The 24,999-nt window shown below is 39.8% G+C and overlaps 1 protein-coding gene across 1 annotated transcript in view; it reads left to right on the top strand.

Moving 5' to 3' along the window:
• The window catches only part of AQR (aquarius intron-binding spliceosomal factor), a 98,983-nt gene extending 96,445 nt beyond the window's left edge, over positions 1-2,538 (top strand). Inside the window, exon 36 of the mRNA XM_069595983.1 lies at positions 205-2,538. Coding sequence (XP_069452084.1) covers positions 205-513 — 309 coding nt within the window. The 3' untranslated portion in view covers positions 514-2,538. The remainder of the gene's footprint in view (positions 1-204) is intronic.
• The last annotated feature ends 22,461 nt before the right edge of the window (positions 2,539-24,999 follow it).

The raw sequence follows: 24,999 nt of genomic DNA, 5'->3' as shown, positions 1-24,999 counted from the left end.
CATATTCCATGGAATCAGCAAAACCTAGGCCATTATCATCAGAGTTGTTACCTCTGCAATATAAAACAGCCCTCAGTGTTTTGGAGCTTTCTAGAGTGACAGTATCTATTAGGAAGATAATGCAAGAGCCTAACTTTATAAGCCAGGTGGGTTTTTTTATTATTATTATTCATTAATGTTTCCCTCTTTTTTTTCCTTCATCAGACTTTATTACAGCTACCACCTGCTATGGTAGAAGAAAGTGAGGAAGTTCAAAGTCAGGAAACAGAATTGGAAACAGAAGAAGAGGCCATGCCTGCTCAAGCTGACGTACCTGATAAAGCGACAGATGCCAGCTCCAGTCAGGAAACCTCAGCCTCTGAGACTGAAACCACCCCCAATCAGACCGGAGCCAGCTCCAGTCCAGAGGCTATTCCTGCTGAGTCTGAGATCCCTGGGACAGGACTGGTAACTGTACCAGCGGAGAATAACACCCCTCACAATGTCGCATCCACTCCCGGAGAAACCGAGTAGCCAAGCTGTAGCCCTTCTTAGAGAGGACATTTCATTAACAAAGTCATAGGTAAAGTTACTTCTTGTATTTTATATATGCTTCTGCCATTATAATGGCACTGGTGAATATTCAGTCCTTATTTTTGTTAGCTGATTGTCAATGTTTGTCTTCTTGGATATATTAAAAAAGAATGTATGTGTGTGAACAACTCCAATTTTATTTGTTCAATCAGAAGAGTGAATAACCATTCCTTTGCTATTTTGATCATTAACTATGTCTGTAATCATACCCACATTAGAAGAATTTTGTGTGGAATAATAGTTCACATTTTTAGTGAACTTCTCTAAAAAAAAAAGGATAAAATGTACTGGAATTAACCATAAATGACCTTAAGCAAGTATCCAAATTGGGGAGGAAATCATTTCTTCTATCATAGTGTGAGATGATCAGATCATGTTTCTTTCTGTCCTTCATTTCTTTGCTGTCTTCCTTGGTGGAAAGGCATTAACTCTATAGGATATAGGTTACTCCAGTCCATCAAAGAGGGCATGCGTTTCCTTCCCCCAGACCTCAGAATGTGTTAGAGTCACCTAGAATGTCTATTTATTCTTGAGGCTGCTCCAGAACTAATGAATCAGAGTCTGGAGGTTAGAGCCCAGGAGCCTGCATTTTTATGTTTACAGGTGCTACACCATTAACATTTGAATTGCTAACTGAATGGCATTGGATTAGTCTGGTGAAGACAGAGCCAAAATTCATCATTCAGCTAAGCAAGAAAAATCTGGCAAATCCATCTGGGCAGGAGCAAAGGTCCAGGGTCCAGGCAGTGAAAATCAGTGAACTTAATTAACTCCTGTATTCATGATGGATTTCTCCCAACACAGAAATTCTGAGTTTTCTGTCTTGTTTAGTTCTCCTGATAGATAGCCAGCTACAAGGAGACCGCAAGGTAAAATGTACTTCAGATTGGGAAAGCAGCTATACTGGGACCTTGCTACTCAAGTGTGCTTTGCGAATCAGCAGCATCAGTGTTGCACTGAAATTTGTTAGAAATTCAAAAGTTTGGGCTGTAGCCCAGGTCTGCTAAATCTCAGTCCACATTACCACAAAGTCCCTTGGTGATTCATCTGCAGTTGGTAGTTTGAGAAGCACTGTACTGAGATTACTGTGCTGTCCTCACATGAACCAGAGGTAGAATAGTGATTCTGTGGTGGTAGAATTTACAGTGAGTGTGACTTATGTTTTCTGACAGTGAACCTGTACTTACAAGGTCCCTGGGCACGGTGACCAGAGAAGAGATGGATGTGTGTGTGGGGAGGGTGAGATTGCCCACTGGTTCTCTTCCCCCTTTCCGCATCTGCTGGGGTGGCTAAGGGACACATTTCCGCTGAGTTCTCCTCTAGTGTATCTACCTTGAGGCCTGACCGTGCCCAACAAAGTTTTGAAGAATTGAGGAAGAATTGGCACAGTGCCAGTGAGATGCTTCTCTGGTCTTCACATTTCAAAGGAATGAATTTGTCAGGAAATTAAACCCAGAAAGTCAAGTCCCTGATGTTTTTGAGTAACTAGTGTTAACTTTACCAGTCTATGGTGGGTATAATTTAGACTCTCATCTTGATGCTTCCCGCAGCATCAACAATTGTGTAAAGATTGGATGGGCCGGGGGAAAATGAAAGTGATAGGATAATGAGGAGAGTGAAATGCCAAGGAAACTAAACTCAGAAATCCACCTCTGTTTGTTAGCAGAGCCAGGATGGCACCAAATGGTCTGTTACATAATTTATCTGGGTATAAGAATTTGAAAGCAGGTGTTGTGGGCCTCACCTAGCATGAGGACTACTCTCAGAATTATTTTCATTTGTGAATATATAGTATCAGGCTAAGCAAGAGGGAAAGCAGCTTTACCATATTACTGTCTTTCCTAGAAAAGATTGATTTTTCCCTCTAGCCTTTAGAGGATATGAATCATGGTACCTGAAACCAAAATAAGCAAACTGTTGTGCTGTCTTTCCTTAAATAAACCATTTCCCTAAGACTTTGTCTAACTCGGTGACTGAACTTATTTATCTGCCGCCTGATTTTTATCACTAAAAAGAAAAATTTAACTGGAAGGTAAATAATTTCTTTGCCTTCGTCAAATTAAGAAAGGGATGATGAAAGTGGGACTTGAATTATTTTAAATTGTTTGTTCACTAGAAAGGCCAGTGAATTGCAGTTGACTATAAAATTGTGGAATTTTTATAGGAACTTAAGAGAGCTTTTCTTATTTTAAATAATGAGGAAACTGAATCAAAGGTTCTTAACCAGGGTCACAACCATGGGAGACTGGGGTAGAATCCAATTTATAGACTAGGGCAGTTTTTTGCCCTTTTTTTTTTTTTTAAGTCAACCACACATGAGTACTTGCTTCATAAATGTAAAAGTTTTCTATTTAACTTGCAGTTACTACAGACACAGGTATTTTTGCCAGGTGACCATTTCAGATTAACGTTCCCATTGCTCTGCATCCTGTTTTTCATATCTGAATATGTCATGATTTTGGAGTTTATTTTTAAAAGCAAACCAAAAAGACACATGCCAAGAGAAATAGCACGAAATGAAGCAATTCAAGTATTTAGACTTTTTCCCACAAAATGCTGAGTTAAGAAAGTTCATTACCCGCAGTTGAGAATAAATAGCTGTATTGATTTGGGCAAGTGAGTGGAAAGATCTAAATATTATCAGTTCCCTTGAAGTTAGTGTGATGATAAAAGATATTTTGCTAGATACTGAGAGAAATAGTACAAATGGACTATTTGTGCTCCTAATGATCAGGAGACAGCATGATATTGTAAAACAGACTTTGGATTCATCCAGTCCTGCCTGACTTAAATTTTACTTCTTTTGCTCATCAGTATTTGGTCTGACCTTGACAAGTATTATAACCTCTCTAAGTCCCAGTTTTGTGATCTACAAAATGGGGGAAAGATCCGTTTGTTTGTTAATAGGGTAATTCTTGCGAAAATATCTGGCACCTGGCTGCTCAGTAAATACCGGTACCCACCCCACCCCACCTCCACCCTCCATTTTCCTCCAGATCTTTTATTACCAAATAATTCTCTGACTCGAGCACTTAGCTATGCCCCTATCCAGGGAGCGTGGAGGACGATGAAGAAGGCCAAACATGGTGGCAGTTGACATTTGAGATCAAGGGTCAAATTTACTGATTCAGAACCTTGAAATCAGCCCATAACAACATTGAGGAAGGTCTCTGCTGAAATTAAAATATCTGGCAGATGAAGACGCAAGGTATCATCGTGCTTGGGTTGTACTGATAACATGAGTTCTGTATCCTGTATCCCCCACCCCAAGTTCATCTATATTATTGCACTTATCTAGCTTTAATATGCTTTTTACTTTTCCTCTTGCAGTCACTCATATAGTGTTTTAGAGATGTTTCTTCAATTAAAATAAGATTAAACAGATTAAAAAAAAAAAAAACGACCCTTTTGCACATGCCAGAAGAGCTGTTGAAAACAGGCAGTGCTTTGCTTCCTGTGAAAAATGCTTGGCAGTTAGCCTTTGTAATTATGAAGCAGTCATGTTAATAGATGTTTAAGAATGATAACAACTGGAGCTGTACTGAGCCAGTGATGGAAATGAGCATGTGAGACTGTTTTTTCTTTATCCATTGCTACTCTTGAGTGCCCAAGAAAAGTTTCTAATTCAGCAGTATCCAAAAGCTTTGGACATTTCTTCCTTCATAGAGACAAACCGCAGCTCAGCCCTCTGGAGCATGACTCAGAATGCAGCACAGTTGCTGCGCAGACTGACAGCTTTATTGCTGGCTCTGCCTTTTGGTTTCCATTTAACTTCACTGCCTACTTAAACTTTTGCACTTACATATAAAGATGGCCGATCCCAGTATTTCTCAACATATGTTACAAAAACCACTCATCTGAAAGAATACTTGGGAAAAAACATGTTCCATGGTCAAATAAGTTTGAGGAACATAATTAATTCTTATTCCCCATTTGTAGACTAGTAGTACATTTTTAGTTAATGAAAGGTGATTTCCTGCTAGAAAAAATCAAGTTAACTTTATTTAATCTAGCATTTCTCAAACTTATTTGACATTGGAAGTCTTTCTTTCTTTTTCTTCTTCAAAGTAAGACATTCTAGGGAACTGGTTCCGAGGTTTGATATTTTTACATTAGCAAATGAACTTTGATTCCCCCTTAGACAACTAGGAGGATAAGAATATATAAGCCCCAATATGCTGCTTTGGCAAAAGAAATATTTTGAGCTGAAGGCAGTTGAGAAGACGGAGATACAGGAAGTTTTCTCGGTCCTTTTGCTTCTGCCTGAAAGCAGAGCATGAATTTCCCTTTGTAAAGATGTCCCCTCTCTCCTGAACTAGGAAGAAAACACCCCTTATTACTATACACAGAGATGATACTGAAATGAGTCTGCATAAACCTTACTAAAATAACTCACCCTTATCTTCCATTAATTTCCTCATATATTTACTTTCACACAATTTACCACTGCTAAAAACCCGAACTCCTTTTTTTGCCTTATTTACTTTTCCATAATTTATTATCTTTTGTTAAAATATATATAAGCTTAGAAGCCTAATAGGCTGGGGGGAATTTTTACTTCTTTTCTGTGCAACTCCATGGAAGTAAAGTTAAAAACATCAATTAAATTTATATGCTATCTCTTATCAACTTAATTCATAGCCCCCAGTTACAGACCTAAGAAGGCAGAGGAAAAGTTTTCTCTCCCCTACAAAAATAAGACTTTAATACATTGTTTTTCCACAAGTAACCAGAGGCTCAAGTAACAGCAAAAGAATCTAGGGGTGAAGTGATTGTACAAAATGTCATAGTGTAATTTGTTGAGTGTCATGTGGTATTAATAGCAACATCCTGAAAATGCAAATGAGTAAAAATTTGATCAGTGTACCATGACATTTGTTCGTGTGAGCCTTCGAAGAAAAGGTCACTGAGCATTTTCTGTTTACATTTTAATTTTAGGCTCCAGGATTTCACACCAACTTTTTCTCATTTTTTTTACTCTGCAGTAAAAAAACAGTCTATGTATTTCCAGTGTGTATTGTTTTCTCAGTTCTCTAAATGTTTGTTTTCTTTAGAAGTTTGTTTCAAAAAGGGAGAAGATTTAACATGGGCAATGGGGGTGGACCAGAAATAACAGAAGAAAATTTAGACAAATATAAAACATGAAAAAAATTTCCTTTCAGAAAAATGTAAGAGAGAAGACCCCAGAACTTACCTTGCATCAGACATGTTGAATTCTCTCTTAGTTGATCTCCAGAGATGACTGCCCACTTCTCTCTTCCTCTCCATCTTTTACATGGTACATTCACCTGAGACCTCTTCTTACAGTAAATCTAAGGGCAAGAGCTTCAATGATAGCTGTTTCTCCTTGGGAGATCCCTGGTTTAATATGAATAGCTATTTTGAGAAACTGATTTTTTCGACCTTTTTTTTAAAAAAAGTCAAGAGTTCTTGATAGAAGGTGGTCATATAAAATATTATCTTTTTCTTCTCCAGTCATTCATTCATTTTGAGGGGCGTTTTCTTCTGGTTTTGAGTTCAGTATTTTCATCACCCCTCTGCTTCCAGTAGCACTTGACAGTGCTGGTTTCTTCTAATCCCAGACTTCCCCAAGAATAGTAGTGGAACAAGAATAGACGAAGTTAATTTACATTTTATTTTGCTGGTTGACTACTTTTCACAGAAGTGAATTAAGTTATACATAATAAACTGTTGGAAGGCGTCTTTGAAACCGTCTAATTGTTGAGTCTTCCTAGACTGGATCTCTACTGTGGGACAGGCAACAACGCCGTAGTTCACAGAGGAGAAACACCGGGGCATTGGCTGGTTTGCCTCGGACACGATGGTTAGTTTAACTGGGGCAAGAACCACCATCTGATATGCAGGCAGATCCCTTACCTCACAGATGAGTAAGGCAGACCTACCAAAGAGTTCCTCTCAGGGGAATTCCATGGTGGTGCAGGAGCTAAGACTCCACATTTTCACTACCAAGGACCCAGAGTTCAGTGCCGGCTCAGGGAGCTGAGATCCCACAAGCTGTGCAGTGTGGCCAAAAAAAAAAAAAAAAGAATTCCTCCCAGGCTTAGAATACCAAAGAGAAGACTAGGTTGCCAGAATCAGGATAGAAAATAAGAGGTCTATAAAAAAAGATAATGCTTTGATATTTACAGTGTTTATACTTAAGGGTGAAGCCAAATTAATATTTGTTTTGGATTGAAAAAAGTATGAGAAACATATAATGTGAAGGGACTATAGTAAGTCATGTTTAATTGTCAAAATGCTAGTTAATTATCCTAAAGCTATTTTTTATTTTAAGCAAAGCCAAGAGAGGTTAAATAGCAATTTTGAAGGACTGTAATAAATGATAAGGGAAAAGTTAGAATGTACCAAGACCTGCTCTTTGAATTACTATTATAGGCACACCTCAGAGATACTCTGTGTGTGTTCCAGACCACCACAATAAATTGAATATTACAATAAAATGAGTCACACTTAATATTTCAGTTCCCTAGTACATATAAAAGTTGTTTACACTAAAATGTAGTCTATTAAGTATGCTAAATAGCATTATGTCTAAAAAGATGTACACACCTTCATTTAATATTACAAAAAAAATCTCTAACCATCATCTTCACGTTTAGCAAGTCATAATCTTTTGGCAGTAATAACATGCAGGATCACAGATCACCATAATAAATAGAACAGTAATGAAAACAGTATGAAATATTATAACAATTACTAAAGTGTAGCACAGAGACAAAGTGAGCAAATGCTGTTGGAAAAGTGACACTAATGGACGCTAGGTTGCCACAAACCTTCAGTTTGTTAAAAAGTAGGAACCGTAAAGATTCAGTATCCTCGGTGCACTGTTCCATAGCCTTTGTCACAAATCAAATTAATTGTATATGTGTGGGTCTGTTTCTGAAATGTTTCATTGGTCTGTGTTTCTTTTCTTGTGCCAGCATTTCACTGCTTTAATTACTGCACTGTGTTAAATCTTGACGTCTGGTTGTGTATTCTCCCTTAGCTCTATTCTTCAAGATATTGGCCACTCTTTAGTTATCTATTTTATAGATAGTATATATATTTATGTCGATTCCAGTCTCCCAATTGAAAATCCATAGAAGAGGGTATATATATATATATATATATATATATATATGGCTGATTCATTTAGCTGTACAGCAGAAAGTAACACAGCATTGTAAAGCAATAATACACCAATAAAAAAATTTTTTTAGGCTATTGACCACTCTTAATCTCTGTATACACTTTAAAATCATCTTGTCAATTCTAAAAAGAAAAAAAAAACTTGCTTGAATTTTTATTGAGATTGCATTGAATCTATAGACCAATTTGGAGGAAAGCTGACATCTTTATCATCTAGGAATGAGTCATCTCTTTCCGTTTACTTAAGCCTTCTTTAATGTCAGTAATGTTTTGTAAGTTTTCTAGATTAAGGTTCTGGCCATCTTTTGTTAAATTTATTTATATTTGATTTTTTATACTGTAAATGGTACTTTAAAACCTACGTTTTATCATTGTTACTGGTATATAGAAATACAGTTTATTTCTTGTATGATATGTAACAATCTTGCTGAATTCACTTATGTCTTATAGTTTGACTGTAGATTATTTTGAATTATCTACATATATAATCATGTCACCTATATAAATAATGGTAGTTTCATTTCTTCTCCAGTCATTGTACTTCTTATTTCCCTTTTAATCTCTGTGTCTTATTGACCTGTTGGAGACTTCAAGTATAGTGTTGAATGGAGGCAATCAAAGTGAGTATCTGTGTCTCCTCCCAGTCTTAGAAACAAAGCTTTCAGTGTTTAACCATTAAGTATAGTGTTTGCCATAGGTCTTTGTAACACTCAGATTTTAAGAGTTTCCTTCTATCCCTAGTTTGCCAAGTGTTTCTTTTTAACATGAATAGATGTTGAAATCTCACAAATACTTTTTCTGTATCCATCAACATGATTATGTGCTTTTTCTCCTTTATTGGATTAATGTGGTGAATTGCACTGGTTTATTTTTCTATTGATTTTTTTTTTCTTCAGGTCATGGACCAAAATTATTATTCTTCAGGTGCCTAATAACTTTAGTTAAATACTAGAAATTACAAATGCTATGTTTTTTAATGTTTAGATTTTGTTGTCTTCCTATAAAGACTATTGAAGTCTGTTTTAGCAGGCAGCTAATTGTGGGTATTAGCTTGATTTTTGTGTTTTTTGTTTTGGTTTGGTTTTGGGAGATGGGGCACAATACACGTCCTGCAGGATTTTAGTTACCTGACTGAGGATCGAACCCTCACCCCCAGCAGTGGAAGTGTGGAGTCTTAACCACTGGTCCGTTAGGGAGGTCCCTAGGTTGATTTTTTTTTGGTTTTGGTTTTAAAGTATAGTAGGGCTTCCCTGATGGCTCAGATGGTAAAGAATCTGCCTGCAATGCAGAAGAGTCGTGTATGGACCCCTGGGTTGGGATGATTCCTTGGAGGAGGGCATGGCAACCCACTCCAGTGTTCTTTCCTGGAGAATTCCAAGGACAGAGGAGCCTGGCGGGTACAGTCCATTGGGTCACAAAGAGTCGGACATGACAGAACAACACAGCAGAACGCACAGGTACAGAGTACTTTAATTTTAGCTGTCACTAAATTGTGACCTTCCTGTGGTCACTGCCCCAGATGTTCAGCTGAGGTGTCTGTACTCGAGCTGGTAGAAATTTAAACCTTGATTTTCGTGTGAGCTCTGGGAGATATTTAGCTTATAGTGCCCAGATTCTTTGATTGACTTCGTGGAGTTTCACCCTGTATATGTACAGATGAGTATTCAGCCAAAGACTCGAGGGAACCCCTGTTCAAACTTCTGGACTTGTTTCTATGCATAATTATCTCCTTTTGTAGACTCTGCCCCCAAAATCCGCCCGGCTCAGCCTCCTCAGGTTTTAGTTCCTAAAGTTTGTGAGACTGCTGGGCTTCTGCTAGAGTTCTCCTTCCATGTGCTGCTGTTTGGACTGTTCCTTTTTGGCAAAAAGCCAAGGCAATGTCAGAGCTCACTTCATTTCCTTCAGAGATCACAGATCTTCGCTGCCTGTTGTTCAATGTCTGAAAATAGTTGCTTTGTATATTTTGTCCAGTTTCCTAGTTGATTATAGTGAGATGGTGAGTTACTATGAGCAAAAGCAGAGGTTCTTACATTGATTGGTTTTTCAAATATTAAAGTGACCTCATATTCCTATACTTTGGCCTCCTAATGGGAAGAACTGACTCAATGGAAAAGACCCTGATGCTGGGAAGTATTGAAGGCAAGAGGAGAATGGGACAACAGGAACAGAGGATGAGATGGTTGGATGGCATCACTGACTCGATGGACATGAGTTTGAGCAAGCTCCGGGAGACAGTGAAGGACAGGGAAGCCCAGCGTGCTATAGTCCATGGGGTTGCAAAGAGTCGGACATGACTGAGAGACTGAACTGAACATATTCCTAATATTTAAAAATAATTGCCATATCAAGTGTACTAATGCTTTTATTAGGATTCTTGCATCTGTGTTTATGTGAGGTGGTTCACAATTATGATGATGATATTAGCTTATCAGATTGCATATCAAGATTATTTTGACCTCATAAATTCCGTTGAATTTTCTGTTTCTTTCACTGGAAGTGATTTTGTAAACGTGGTATCTTTTTTTTTTTTTTTTTCCGCATTTGGAACATTTTACCAGTGATGTCATCTAAGCCTGGAGATTTCTTTGTGAGAAGGTTTTAAATTTCAGATTAATTTATTTAATGGTATAGGACTATTCTGCTTCTTGTTGTGTGTTGGTTTTGGTTAGTTATTTTTCTGTAGGTATTTGTCCATTTAAGCTGAATTTTCAAATTTATGTGGGCAAAAGTAATGTATATTGTCAATTTTTTAGCACAGCTCTAGCTGTATTGCACACATCCCATATGTTTCTGTTAACATCCATTTCAAGATGTTTTCTAATTTCCATTGGGACTTTTTTAAACACATTTTTTCCTATTCTTTGAAATGTTTTGAAACTTAATAGATACGGTAGTTACACAACATTGTGAATGCACTAAATACTACTTAATTGTTCCCCTTAAGATGGTTAACTTTATGTTACATGAATTTCTCCTCAATTAAAAAAAAAAAAGCACACCTTTTAAGAAGTGAGTCTCTTAATTTCTAAGCATGTGGGCATCCTTCTTCTCTTTCTGTTATTTCTAGCTCTGTTCCACCACGGTCAGAGAACACACGTGGTATGATAACAATCCCTTGAATTGTCAGGACTTTTATGGTGCATGTTTCATGTGTCCTTGAAAAGATTGTGTATTTTGTAGTAGATAGGTCAAGTTTGTTAATTATTTTGTTCACATCCTTATATTCTCACTTTTGTTTTTGTCTGCTTGTTTTATCAGTTACTGAGAGGTGTGTTTAAAAAAAATCTGAGTGTGTTACAGACTTGTTTATTTCTTGAGTTCTCAAGTTTTGCTTTGTGTATTTTAAGACCCTATTATTAAAAGCATACAAACAGAATTATTATACCTTCTTGATGGATGGATTTTTAATTATTTAGAAATGTCTCTCTTTAAATATACTTCTTGCCTTAAAGACTACCTTGTCTAACATTTATTATAGCTATCCCAGCTTTCATTTGTTTGCTTTTTATGTGGCATTTTTTTCCATGCTCTTACTCAAACTTTCTGGGTCCTTTATATTTAGGGTTTCCTGTTGTAAGCAATATATTGCTGGGTTTAGGATTTGATTGTACCTATTTATAAATAATAAGTTGAAGACACAAAAGTTCTGGGTGAGAAGCAGAAGACTACATCATGCACAGAATAGCAAGCAACATGGGAATGTTTGCATCAGATCCTCTCGCTCTCCAAGTCCCACAGTGGTGACCTGCAGGCCCCAAAGGGTGCCTGCTTAGTCACGGGTTGTGTTATAGGAGAGGAACAGTGGGGAACCCCCTACTTTTACAGTAAGCAGCAAGCAAACCTGTTCGTAGTCCCAGAGGGAGACATGTCCTCATCCCTCAAAGTATTTTTGCTGCACACTCAACCCTCCTGGGAAATGGCCTAAGTGAAGTGCAGCCTGGCATTCTTGACACACCCCCTGAGAGCGGGCTGGGATACTCTGTGAGCTTATTTATTTCTCCTTGTATTCTGTCAACTGTTCCTTGATGTACTGTCCCCTTCATGGATCACAGCCTTGTCGTGGCAAAGGGGCTTGCGTAACTCAAATGAAGCTTTGCCGTTCAGGGCCACCCAAGATGGATGGGTCACAGTGAAGAGTTCTGACAAAATGTGGTCCCCTTGAAGAGGAAGTGACAACCCACTGCAGTATTATAGCCGTAAGAACCCAGTGAACAGTTTGAAAAAGCAAAAAGATATGCTTGCCCCTTGGAAGGAAAGCTGTGGAGGAAAAAGGAACCTGATGTGCTGCAGACTGTACGGTCAGAGTCAGACGCGACTTAATGACTGAACAGCAGGCGAAACTCTTATACCTTCTTGATCAGCCTGTTTTATCATGAGAAAATGCCCCTCTCTAACTCTAATAATGCTTCTTGCCCTAACGTCTACCTCCTCATAATACTTTAATGACACCAGTTTACCTCAGGTTAGATTTTCCACTCCATATCTTTTTACAACCATCCTCCTTCTCAATCTTTCTGTGTCTTTAATTCTTTCTTTTGTAAGCAACTATGTAATTATTTAATTTTACATAATTGATGGTATATTGGAGTTTATTTTAACCATTTTACTCTCCTGTGTTTTTAGTTCACTTTTCATCTTTCTTGCCTTCCTTTGGGTATATAAAGTATTTTTTATTATTAAATTTTTCCCATGCTATTAATTTGTTAAGAATACATTCTCTTATGGTCTGACACTGTGTGGAACATCCCGCAGGCCTTGGATGATGCTTTCTTCCTGCGGAGAGGGCACCCCCTCTCCTCTCACAGGCAGCCGAGAGGCAGATCGCCTCCATCCAGAAGGGCCGCACCTCTCCCAGACTGGTGTGCTGTCTTGGGGAAGGTCAGCTCTGACTCACTCTCATTCCTAGGATATAGCCATGTAGAGGTTCCAGCTGAGAGTCTGAGATTTTCTGGGGGACCAGTGCTTTTGGATAGGTTCTGAATTCAGTATTGGTCTCCATAGCATTATGAAATGGTCAAAAAGTTCCGCTTTGCTTTTCCACTCACTTTCTGTTTGGCTCTAAGCCTCTTGCCTACACACCTTAATCAGTAAATAACTTGAAGAAAACTCATGCTGATGTTGGGGTCACACTTTTGCACCCCACTTCTCTGGGATCTTGATTCTGCATGTCCATTACCTGGGCAGCTTCAAACTTCAATTTTTATCTTCCCACCCCCATCACATTACTGCCAACTTCTCAGCCATTTGCCCTGCACTGAGAATTGCCAAATGTCATATCTTTTTCCATTTGGGTTGCTTTAACAAAAACACCATAAACTGGGTGGCATAAACAACGAACATTTCTCAGCTCTTGAGTCTGAGTAGTCTAAGATGAAGCTGGCAGATTCAGGTTGGTGAGAGCCTACTTCCTGGTTGTAAAGGACTATCTTTTCTCTGACCTCACATGTTGGAAAGAGGGTAAGAATATTCCCTGGGGTCCCCTTTAAAAAGGCAGTAATCCCATCCATGGGTTTCCCAGGTAGCTCAGTGGTCAACAATCCGTCTACCAATGCAGGAAACGCAGGTTCGATCCCTGGGTGGGGAAGATCCCCTAGAAAAGGAAATGGCAACCCACTCCAGTCTTCTTGCCTGGAAAATCCCATGGACAGAGGAGCCTGGCAGGCTACATCCATGGGGTCACAAGAGTCAGACATGACTGAGTGACTAAAAAACAACAACAAAAATCCCATCAATAAAGGATCCACCCTCGTAAGTTAATTATTTCCCAAATGCCATACATCCAAATAACCATCACAGTGCAAGTTAGAATTTCAACCTAAGATTTGAAGAAAATACCCATTCACTGCATACCCCTAGGCACAGAGCAATGTGCAGAAACTTGGAAATCACTTCAGTAAGTACCTTTCCCTCAAGTCCTGGCTATGTCAGCAGGTTTCTAGTACCTCAAACATTTTTTTCCCTCTATTTTTTTCTAGCTTTTTCAATTGTTCTTGATGAGTGTTGGTCAGCCCATCCCGTCAGAGCTGGACTGGACCACCTTTGAACAACACTGATTAAATGCCTTAGTGTACCTATTTCATAACATCTCATTTCCCTTACTGAACTCTTAAGTCTCTGCAGAATTACCATTAATTCTCAGCTTGATCAGAATAGGCCTCCTTCCTGAAACGACTGGTTGGCTCTTCTTTTCATTAAGGAATGTCTCGACCCCACCTGCAGGTGTAGCTTTAACCCTGTTGTTCAGTCGCTCAGTTGTGTCCAACTCATTGCAACCCAACGGACTGTAGCATGCCAGGCTTCCCTGTCCATCACCGTCTTCTGGAGCTTGCTCAAACTCATGTCTATCGAGTCAGTGATGCCATCCAACCATTTCATCCTCTGTCACCCCTTTCTCCTCCTGCTCCAATCTTTCCCAGGATCAGGGTCTTTTCTAATGAATTAGCTCTTCACATCAGAGTGCCAAACTATTGGAGCTTCAACATCATCCTTCCAATGAATATTCAGGACTGATTTCCTTAAAGATTGACTGGTTTGATCTTCTTGTAGTCCAAGGCACTCTCAAAAGTCTTCTCCAACACCACAGTTCAAAAGCCTCAGTTCTTCAGTGCTCAGCCTTCTTTATGGGTCCAACTCTCAGATCCATACATGACTACTGACAAAACCATAGCTTTGACTATACTGACCTTTGTCAGCAAAGATAGTATCTGCTTTTTAATAGGCTGTCTAGGTATGTCGTAGCTTTTCTTCCAAGGAGCAAGCCTTAACCCTGACCTCTAACCAATCCTGGGACTCACTAGGAAAAGATGAAAGAAAGGCATGCATCACAGACTAGCCCTGTGATCCGCAGCTTCAGGTCACCCTTCCTATCAGATGGGCTCAGAGCATATCCATTAGACACAAGCAGTTCCAGGTTTCAGTGGGCCCAAATTGTATGCAAATTAAGAGCCATGTTTAAGAAAAAGAATTCAAAATTATGATCACAAAATAAAGAATAAGGTTTTAAAAGAGGTCACACACAAGAGGAGTCTTGAAATTTAACTTTCATTAGCTTCATACTGTGTGTCTGGTATGGGTTTAAATTTTTGGTCCTAACTTTCTTTCCCCACCTTTTTTAAACCCCTATTTTAAGGAGCAGCTCCTCTAGAAGTGTTTCCTTCACACAATGTTTGGATTCTAATGCTGTACCTGGCCTAACTGTATCCCTAAAAAGGGCTGGCAGGAAAGAATGTCCTAAGGTCCTCCAGAAAGAAGGTCTATGGGGTCAGGAGAAGGAAGCTCAGAATCGACGAGAGACAAAAGATATTTACTGACTACACTATTTGTCAAATACTGAGCCTTCTCTCATTTAATCATCTCAGTGACCGTGAGACTTAGGTATTACTTTAAAACCCCTACTGTACAGATGAGAAAATTCTAAGCCTTATTTGTCCAAGGTAATCAAATGTATAAGTGAGAGAACTAGGATTTGAACTTTGACTCCAAATTCTACCTTTCTCCAAACTGCTTCAAAATATAACCGTTTCATTATATTTCCCTATAGAAGCCTGACCCATAGGGGGGTTATGGTGTCGGCGATGACACTGGAAATGTTGCTTTATGATGTTGCGATCATGATGCGTCACAAGTCTACTTTTCTTATTAGCTGGAGACGATAATGTTTTGCATATAACAGCCACAGAATTTGCTTCAGGCAAGTCCTCTTTGGGTCAGTCACCATGGCTGTGAATTTATGTACATCATTTTTATTTAAGCATTTTTTTAGTTTCTTATGAATCAAGTGTCAGAGAACTCTCCATTGCAATTTATTCCTAGTTTGTACCATAGAGCATTTCAAGTATCATAGGGAGGGGCTGCCCTGGTAGCTCAGTGGCAAAGAATCCACCTGCCAGTGCAGGGAACATGGGTCTAATCCCTAGTCCAGGAAGATCGCACATGCCGCAAAGCAGCTGAGCCTGGGCCTCACAGCTCCTGAGCCTGTACTCCAGAGCCTACAAGCTACAGCTAGAGCCTGCACTCTCCAACGAGAGAAGCCACTACAAGAAGAAGCCCACACGGCAAAGAAGACCCAGCGCAGCCAAAAAGAAACATAAATAAAAATTTTAAAAATTATCATAGGGATACAAACTCTTGATCATGTCATTATTTATTACAAGAAGCGTCTGTATTCCTCCAGGACCAGAAGAGAAACCAAACAGACACTGTTTGATCTTCGCAGGATCTGTAGTTGTACTGTTGCCTTTCGTCAGCTCTGCTTATGTAACTCCGAAGAAGAGCACTTAGCACTGTTTAACAGACTTTTTCTCAGAGAGGGCCTGGGTGTGCAGCACCCTGCCAAGTTTCCCATTAGATATAGAGAAAAGCCATTTGTATTCTGAAATTGCAAATCAGCCAGGCAATCACCACACAGAAATAGCCCCCATGAAAATAAAGCAGGGCTATATTTGAAGCTTTAATCATGTATATTTATAGATCTGAGTTTAGTTCTATTTGGAAATTTTCACATTATACAGTAACGTCGTGATTACCAACATGCTCAGAGGGTGAGGGGGATGGGACGTTTGATCCACTTATATTTTCTGAGTAATAGGGACTTAGTCACAAAGAATTTTTCTGCCCATCCTTTGCTGAATGCCTTTCAAACATTGCTTTGGTCACCTCATAAGGAGATCAGAAAGCCGCCTGTGAAGTATTGGGGTGGGAGGAGTAAGGAAATATGTCACTCACCAGATTTGTCATTTGACACATTAAAAATCCACCATTAGAGATTCAGTTTTAGGGCTTACAACCTTGTTCCCATATTAAGACAAAAAGTACTTGGGTTGGCTAATGCATTGCACATATATTAGTGTTTCAGGACTCAATGCGTTTATTAGGAGATTTCCTGAGAGAAGATTCAAAAATATGTAGGGCACCTGAGGCTGGAGGAGGGCATGGCAACCCACTCCAGTATTCTCGCCTGGAGAATCCCCATGGACTGAGAAGCCTGGCAGGCTGCGGTCCATGGGGTCACAAAGAGTCCTACATGATGGAGTTACTAACCACAGTACAGGGCACCTGAGGACCTTTGGTACCTGGACCTAGAGAGCAGTTCACCTGTTTCCAAATGCTGCCCAGGGCCAGGCCTCTTGGCAACAGTCTGCCCCACTTCAGGGCTATTCATCACCTATCTATGTGGTTCACATTTCTTTGGCTCCTCAGACTCACATGCAAATGACTCATGAGCTTCCACACTCTCCCCCCTGTTTTGTGACATCCACTCTCTCCCTGTCTCCTAGTCATTCATGATGGTGAGGGAAAGCCCCACTGAGCAAACACTGGAAGGAGGTGAGGCAGAGAGACATTTTCTATCTGGAGGAAGAATATTGCAGACAGAACGGTAGCGGAAGGTCCTGACCCGGGACGTGGCCAAAGCGTTTAAGACAGATGAGGTGGTGCATTTTGGAGCCAAGTGGACCTAAATTAGAGCCCATAGATATATCCTCAAGAGTTTTCTTTTGATGACTATTTTTAGTATTATGCTGTCATGTCATTCTAAACAGTATGCGTTAGTCTCTGCCGCGTCTGACTCTGCGACCCCACGGACTGTAGCCCGCCAGGCTCCTCTGTCTATGGGGATTCTCCAGGCAAAAATGCTGGAGAGGGAGTCATTCTTTTCTCCAGGGGGTCTTCCCAACCCAGGGATCGAATCCAGGTCTCCCACATTGCAGATTCTTTACCATCTGAGCCACCAGGGAAGCCCAAGAATACTGGAGTGGGTAGTGTATCCCTTCTCCAGGGGATCATCCCGACCCAGAAATCAAACAGGGGTCTCCTATATTTCAGGCAGATTCTTAGCCAGCTGAGCTACCAGGGAAGGCGAGCAGACTCACTCTGGCCTCCCAAATGAATGTAAGTGCTACTTGGCTTTCTGGAGTGAATTTCTGGTGGTGGTCATCCACGGCAGAGCCTCACGGGTTGCTGCTGGTCATGCACTACCTTTCCCTTGGCACCATGGGCGGCAGCATCACTGATGGGCAGAATGTGTTCAAGCAGCATTCATTCCCCAACATCACACTGCTCTGAAGATGGGACTGCTTTGATTAGTAAAACACATAATGGGTTCGCTCACATCCGTTCTGAAGGGAAAAAATCAGCTCCTCCTCAATCATTTTTCTTTTTTCAGAAATGACTAGAGACTTGGCTTCAAAAAAGGATGAATGACTGCCGGGTGCTAACTCACCATTCAGCTGCGACTGCCCAGCCAAGGGCAGAGGCGGGGTGGCACCCTGGGGCATCAGTGCAGAAGCCCTGTCCTGCCCAGGTGGCGCGTGGTGGGGGACGGCAGCTCAAAGCCTTCTCTTCTGTTCTGGCTCACAGCCCAGGCTCTTCCCTGGGTCCCTTTCTGCTCCTCCTCATCAACATGTGCCGTGACCTTCCAGTGTCCGAGATCTTGAACACCTCGCTGCGCTCCCCAGACCCATTCCAGTGGCTGTCCTCACCGGCTCGTTTTCACTTCCACTGGAGCATCCTCCCCTGCATTCCTGCTCGGGGCACAGAGCATCGCTCACCTCCTTTACCTCCCACTCCCACCTTGGCCTTTCAAAATGTTTTCTTCCTCCTTCCTTTGCTGCGATAGACGAGCTGTGCAACAGCATTTAATGCAAGCGACACAAAGTGCGCACCTAACCCCAGCAGCCGCGCTCTGAGAAGACCTCAGGGCTGCTTCAGCTAAACCCTGCCTAGAGCTTTGAACAAAGAAGACCTTTACCATCACAGACAAACTAAATCATCGAACATTTGACCACTGGAGGGAAAGTGGTCCACATGCTGACAGAGATGTCCTCATGGGGAGAGGAGCTGGGAGAAAGCACATCAGCTAAGGTCACCTGTTCAGCATGTGGCCAGAACTTTGCTAGGATGTTGTCGCCTGAATTTTTTTCAAGCCTGAGAGGGTAGCACAGCCCCATTTAACAACTCAACAGGAACAGTTTTCTGCTCATGTGCCCGTGTGTTTAGAGCTTCTGAAGGATGCTGGCCATGGTGCAGCTTTATAGTTGCTCAGGGTCAGCATCAACTGTTACCTGCGGTGAGTGCTGTGCTCACTCACTTCAGTCGTGTCCGAATCTTTGCACCCCACGGACTGTAGCCTAACAGGCGCCTCTGTCCATGGGATTCTCCAGGCAAGAATACTGGAGTGGGTTGCCATGCCTTCCTCCAGGGGATTTTCCCAACCCAGGGATCCAACCTGAGTCTCAACATCTCTTGCATTGGCGGGTGGGTCGGTCCTTTACCAGTAGCACCACCTGGGAAACCCCTAAATCATTACCTACAAAGCTCTAAATGCTCATTCAGTGGCATGTAGTGATGCACTTACAAAATCTTGAAGTGGTGGAATTTACATCTGGGTGTCTTAGCTTCTCCTCAGGTATTAAAAAAAAAAAAAAAACTCTTTCCCATACCTGGAGAGCCAAAGAAATGCCATATTTTTCAACCACTATCGTCACTACCACCTTACAAAGAGTGAAAGGAAACCAGTCAATGGTCCTTTTCACAGCCCCTCACTACCCCAGACTGCTTGCAGTTTTTGTAATCCATTCAATTTTAGAGGTAAATTAAGTAGAAGTTCTGAGATATCGATTATTGACTAGAGGAAGCATCAAGGTGTTTCTTCAAACAGAAAGAGACTTTTATGAGGAAACTAGATATGAAGGCCTTCCCATATCTCTGTCCCAGGAAAACAGGTGAAACCTGCCTTGTCCCCAGCTCCAGAGAAATTGAAGGCCCATCATGCCTATGTCGTGGGCTTTCCAGGTAGCTCAGTGGTAAAGAATCTGCCAGCCAATGCAGGAAATGCAGGTTCGATCCCTAGGTCAGGAAGATGCCCTGGAGAAGGAAATGGCAACCCACTCCAGTATTCTTGCCTGGAGAATCCCGTGAACAGAGGAGTCTGGCGGGCCACAGTCCATGGGGTCGCAGAGTCAAACACGACTGAGCATGCACATATGCACACAAACCCATGTTAGAAACGTGAAGCTGTAGAACTACTCAGCTTAAGAAAATAATAATGACTCAGTGCTGGAAGGCAGTCTATAAATAAGTGCATCCTGCGAGGACCAAATTTGGAAACTTGAAGAAAAACAGACTCCACACACAGATCCATACCTGTGTGACGGAAATAATTTGCACCATAAAGATGGGACCAAACAGATGACATTCCCCATCCACACTGGTTAAGGGTTACCAGCAGCTTCTTAATGATACTGATACCAGAATCCTCTGTATTATCTTTACAATACACCAGAGTGCGGGTTGAAATTCTCAAAAAATCCTCCTTGTCATCATCATTATTTTTTTTGTCAGAGATAAATGACCTTTTGGGGCACAGTTATTTGTAGATAGCTAGATCTTCCTATCCCATTGTTGAAAGAAGCCTTACATAAAAGAATACATAAATTATTCAATTTATATAAATTCAAAAACATGGTCACAGGAATCTATGGTGAGAGGAATCAGAACAGTAATTGCTTTTGAGTACAGAGATCGACTGGAAGGGCCCCAAGATAACTTTCTGGGGTGATGAGGGTGTTCCGCATCTTGGCTAGGGGTGTTGGTCACGTGGGTGTATACATGTTTTAAATTCATCAAACTGCATACTTCAGTATGTGCACATCAGGTTTGCAATTTTAAGGCAAAATTTATAGAATTTTAAAGTCAACCTAAAAGAAAAAAAAATTATCTAAACCATTAGGTTATTATAGTGGATAGCACTTCCTGCAATAGCCCTTTCATCAGAACATATTCCTACCTCGCAGGGTCTCAAATCCCTCTTCCTTTCTAGTATCTGGAGAGTTTCTTTTTATAGAGACTTCTACACACTTATAAAAATATATTTTTATTCAGCATTTCTAGTTGTTTGTCCCAGGCTAAAGATTATCCTGGTCCACTATCTCCTGAAACCAGAAGCCTTTACATTCTGTAATAACTTTGCAGTACATTTTGCCTTGCCTTTGAAATGTATAAATATATACACATTTCTCTCTCTGTGTGTATATATACACATGTACTCATACACATATGTAGAAAAGTCTATCTTCTCTTTAACAGCTTTGAGATTCTTATCTTGGATTAAAACATATGCTTTAAAGCCATTGTTCAAAATCTGCTAGTGGACAAGCCAGGTTATATGTCAGGAATTCCTAAAGGCAGTTACCTTTTATCAGTAGCATCTCTCTCAGTCCTGTACCTGAATGTTGCTCACCAAGCAGCATGCTACTGGGTAAAGCATTGAAAAAGGAAACAGAAAACACCATCATGAAAGCCAAGAGGTCCTTTGGGAGCTGACAGATGGCTATGTCATCTTCTGTTCTTGTTTATCTTTTCTCATTTACCTTATATTTTTCTCCTATGGTTAGGAGCCATGTTTAACCTCCCCCACAAATATCACATTTAACCTCTTTATTGAGTTTTAGAAAGTGATTGGTCCTAAATAATCAGAGTTATAAAACTCAACATAAAAAATAATCTATTTCTCTTTGTGATATGATTTAAATGCCTCTGAACACAATAAAAATCAATGTTGGGATCACCACTGCTATTTATACTTAGCCGTGTTCACATGTGATGTTTAGAAGTTATTCATCTAATTTGGGAATTTCCTGACTGCAGTAAATTTAAACTAAGCATGATATCATCACACTGAAATTCTCATTTTCACTGTAATACCTAAAGAAGGGAGAATGGCACCCGACCTGTGAAAACTGCCTCACTTATGTGAGAAGTGTGTTTCTCCTGATGGCATGTGTTAATCAGGACATGAGGTTGAAATAGATTTACTGTGATGTTGGAGGTTTTCCCACATAGATAATGATGATGGTGTGTGTGTTTGAGAGATATGTTTTTATATATTGAAAATTCATGCTTACGAGAAAAAATACACATTATACATGTATGTCCTTATAAAAACATTAAGGGACTTCCCTGGCAGTCTAGTGGTTGAGACTTCGCCTTGCAGCAGGGGATGCAGCCTCGATCCCTGGTTAGGGAGCTAAAATCACACAAGCCTCATGGCCAAAATACCAAAAATATAAAAGAGAAGCAATATTGTAACAAATTCAATAAAGACTATGAAAAAGGTCCACATAAAAAAAATCTTAAAAAAAGAATATATTACCTAGATTCTAAGATGTACCTTTCTCTCTATTTTAACATTTATAATGACTTATACATTTTATCGAGTGACTTCTTTTTTTCCCAAACATCTGTTGTTGAACTGATGGTGCACTTACGGTCAATAGCCTCCTAGTCATGGGCATATTGTATGCACCCACAGAGAACTGAGAATTTTGGTGGAAAGGGTAGCATCCAAACATGCATTTCCTCAGCATGCAGATGCTCATATCTGCTAAACCAATAGTGAACTTCACAGAATCAACTTTTTCTGTTTGTCAGGTTGTACTTTCTGGGGACACTTTGAACATACTTTTCAGATAACTCAAGACCCCCAAAATACCACATTTGAGAAATATTTATTTCAATTAAAGGAAAATTGGTTTGGCCAACATTTCTTCAAAGAAGTTAGGTTATATGAACAAATGTGTAGCCTTTTTTATGGCGTTCTAAGATGTATAGATTGGATGCCACCAGGAGAAACATTGATAGGTAGAAATAAGGAAATACATTTTAAAACTTAAGAAACTTGGAGAATAAATCTTCTACCTTTTGGCCTGTTTGATAGTAGCAAGCACAGTGTCTGGCAAGTGTTTATTTAATGATTGTAAATATTTACTTAGTGAATTATATTTACCTATCAAAAAAGAATACTTTCAATCTTTCAACGAAAAATAATCACTGTGCAATGCTAATACTTTGCTTGATGCAGATATGATCTGAGATGCTCTTTCTCAATATCTTCTCTTCAAGCTGTTGGCTGTTACATTCAAATGTAGATATAGTTGAAAATTCTGGAATGCAAGCAAGCTAATAAGTGCATTTGGAAGACCTAAAACTTGGCCCCTTATCTCGAGATTCATTTCTTTCACTCTAGTTAGGAAGGACTGACTACTGGCTGTTGAAATCATGAGCAATATTGTTTTTAATACAAACTTTATAAGTTGATTCAGTAAAGTAATAATAGGACAATAGAAAATAAAAGTTAATTAAAACAAAGTATGGGCAATATGAAAACACTAACTCCAAGTGGAAAATATAACTGTAGTAGAGTGTAGGTGGTGGCTTTTCTTATTTCAATTTTAGTGCTAACTGCCCAAAGTATCTACCAATACTAGCATATCAGAAATAAGACCATATGCTAAAATAACATAACTTCAGACCTCATTGCTTTATAGGTAAATATGGGGACTTTTAGCTGTAATGCTGAATAGAATTAAAAAAAAAACAGGATAATAAATTTCCAACTGTAATCCAACTGTTATCACATGTTAGAAAAACTCTGCAAGGTCCAGCCGTCTCTCCTAGTCTGTTGCTTGCAAAGCTGTGCATTCTCCAGCTCATATTCAATTCAATTCAATCCTCCCATATTTTCAAAACTTTCTGGTTAGATTGTTAGCTTTGCTTCTTCCTCTACTTCCACATAATCTTTTGGGTCTGTGGTTTTGTTTTATTCCTGAAATATTAAAGCAAGTCAGAAATGCATCTGATTCTCTGTTTTGGAGAGAATTAGATTTTTAGCAAACATTCCATAGTCACATCTTTTACTAGAATTTTTTCTTTTGCCAGTTTTATACGCTATTTCATGAAAAACATTACCTTTACCTTTAGTCTGGCTTGATGGTCTGTAGCATATCCTGTAGAAACAGCATATCTTTCTCTTCTTTTTTGCCTAGCCAAGTATCCTCTGCTAATAGCTATCCATGACCATATAATTCAAATACTTTTTAAAGATGCATCTCTATACAATGTAATAGCAAAATAAAAATCTGATTTAAAAATGGGCAGAGGAACTGAATAGACATTTTCCAAAGAAGACTTACAAATGCCCAACAGGTATGTAAAGATACTCAACATCACTAATCGTCAAGGAAATGCAGATCAAAACTATAATGAGATATCATCTCACATCTGATAAGATAACTGTTATCAGAAAGACAAAAAATAGTTTTGGCAAAGACATGGAGGAAAGGGAATCCATGTTTACCATTGGTGGGAATGTAAATTTGAATAGCTGCTATGGAAAACATGGAGTTTCCTCAAAAAATTAAAAATAGAATGACTATATGATCCATCAATTCCACTTCTGGGTATACATATGAAGGAAATAAAATCACAACCGCTATCTTGAAGAAATATCTGCATTCCCATGTTCATGGCAGCATTGTTTACAATAACCAAGACATGGATATGGATGAATGGACCTAGAAGATGTGGTGTATACATATATGGAGTACTATTCAGCCATTTAAAAAAATAAGGAAATCCTGCTATTTGCAACAACATGAGTGTGCCTCGAGGGTATTATGCTAAGTGAAATATGTCAGACAAAGACAAATGATGCATGATATCATTTATACATGAAAACCAAGAGAAAATGAATTCATAGAAGCAGAAAACAGATCGGTCATTACCAGAGATAAGGGGTAGGGTGTTGGTGAAATGGGCTGCTACTGCTAAGTCACTTCAGTCATGTCTGACTCTGTGCGACCCCATAGACAGGAGCCCGCCAGGCTCCCCTATCCCTGGGATTCTCCAGGCAAGAACATTGGAGTGGGTTGCCATTTCCTTCTCCAATGCATGAAAGTGAAATCGCTCAGTCGTATCCGACTCTTAGAGACCCCATGAACTGCAGCCTACCAGGCTCTTCCATCCATGGAGTTTTCCAGGCAAGAGCACTGGAGTGGGGTGAAGGTGATAAAAAGATATAAATTTCCAGTTATGTGATAATTAAGTTCTGTTGATATAATATACAGCATGTAAATTACGTCATAGGAAATAGATGGGGAAACAGTAGAAACAGTGTCAGATTTTATTTTGGGGGGCTCCAAAATCACTGCAGATGGTGGTTGCAGCCATGAAATTAAAGGACGCTTACTCCTTGGAAGAAAAGTTATGACCAACCTAGATAGTATATTCAAAAGCAGAGACATTACTTTGCCGACTAAGGTCCATCTAGTCAAGGCTATGGTTTTTCCTGTGGTCATGTATGGATGTGAGAATTGGGACTGTGAAGAAGGCTGAGTGCCGAAGAATTGATGCTTTTGAACTGTGGTGTTGGAGAAGACTCTTGAGAGTCCCCTGGACTGCAAGGAGATCCAACCAGTCCATTCTGAAGGAGATCAACCCTGG

This window comes from Ovis canadensis, chromosome 7 (genome assembly GCF_042477335.2).
Source record: "Ovis canadensis isolate MfBH-ARS-UI-01 breed Bighorn chromosome 7, ARS-UI_OviCan_v2, whole genome shotgun sequence".
In the NCBI taxonomy this organism is placed as follows: Eukaryota; Metazoa; Chordata; class Mammalia; order Artiodactyla; family Bovidae; genus Ovis; species Ovis canadensis.
The sequence above is the reverse complement of the archived record's forward strand: the minus strand, read 5'-3'. Positions and strand labels throughout refer to the sequence as shown.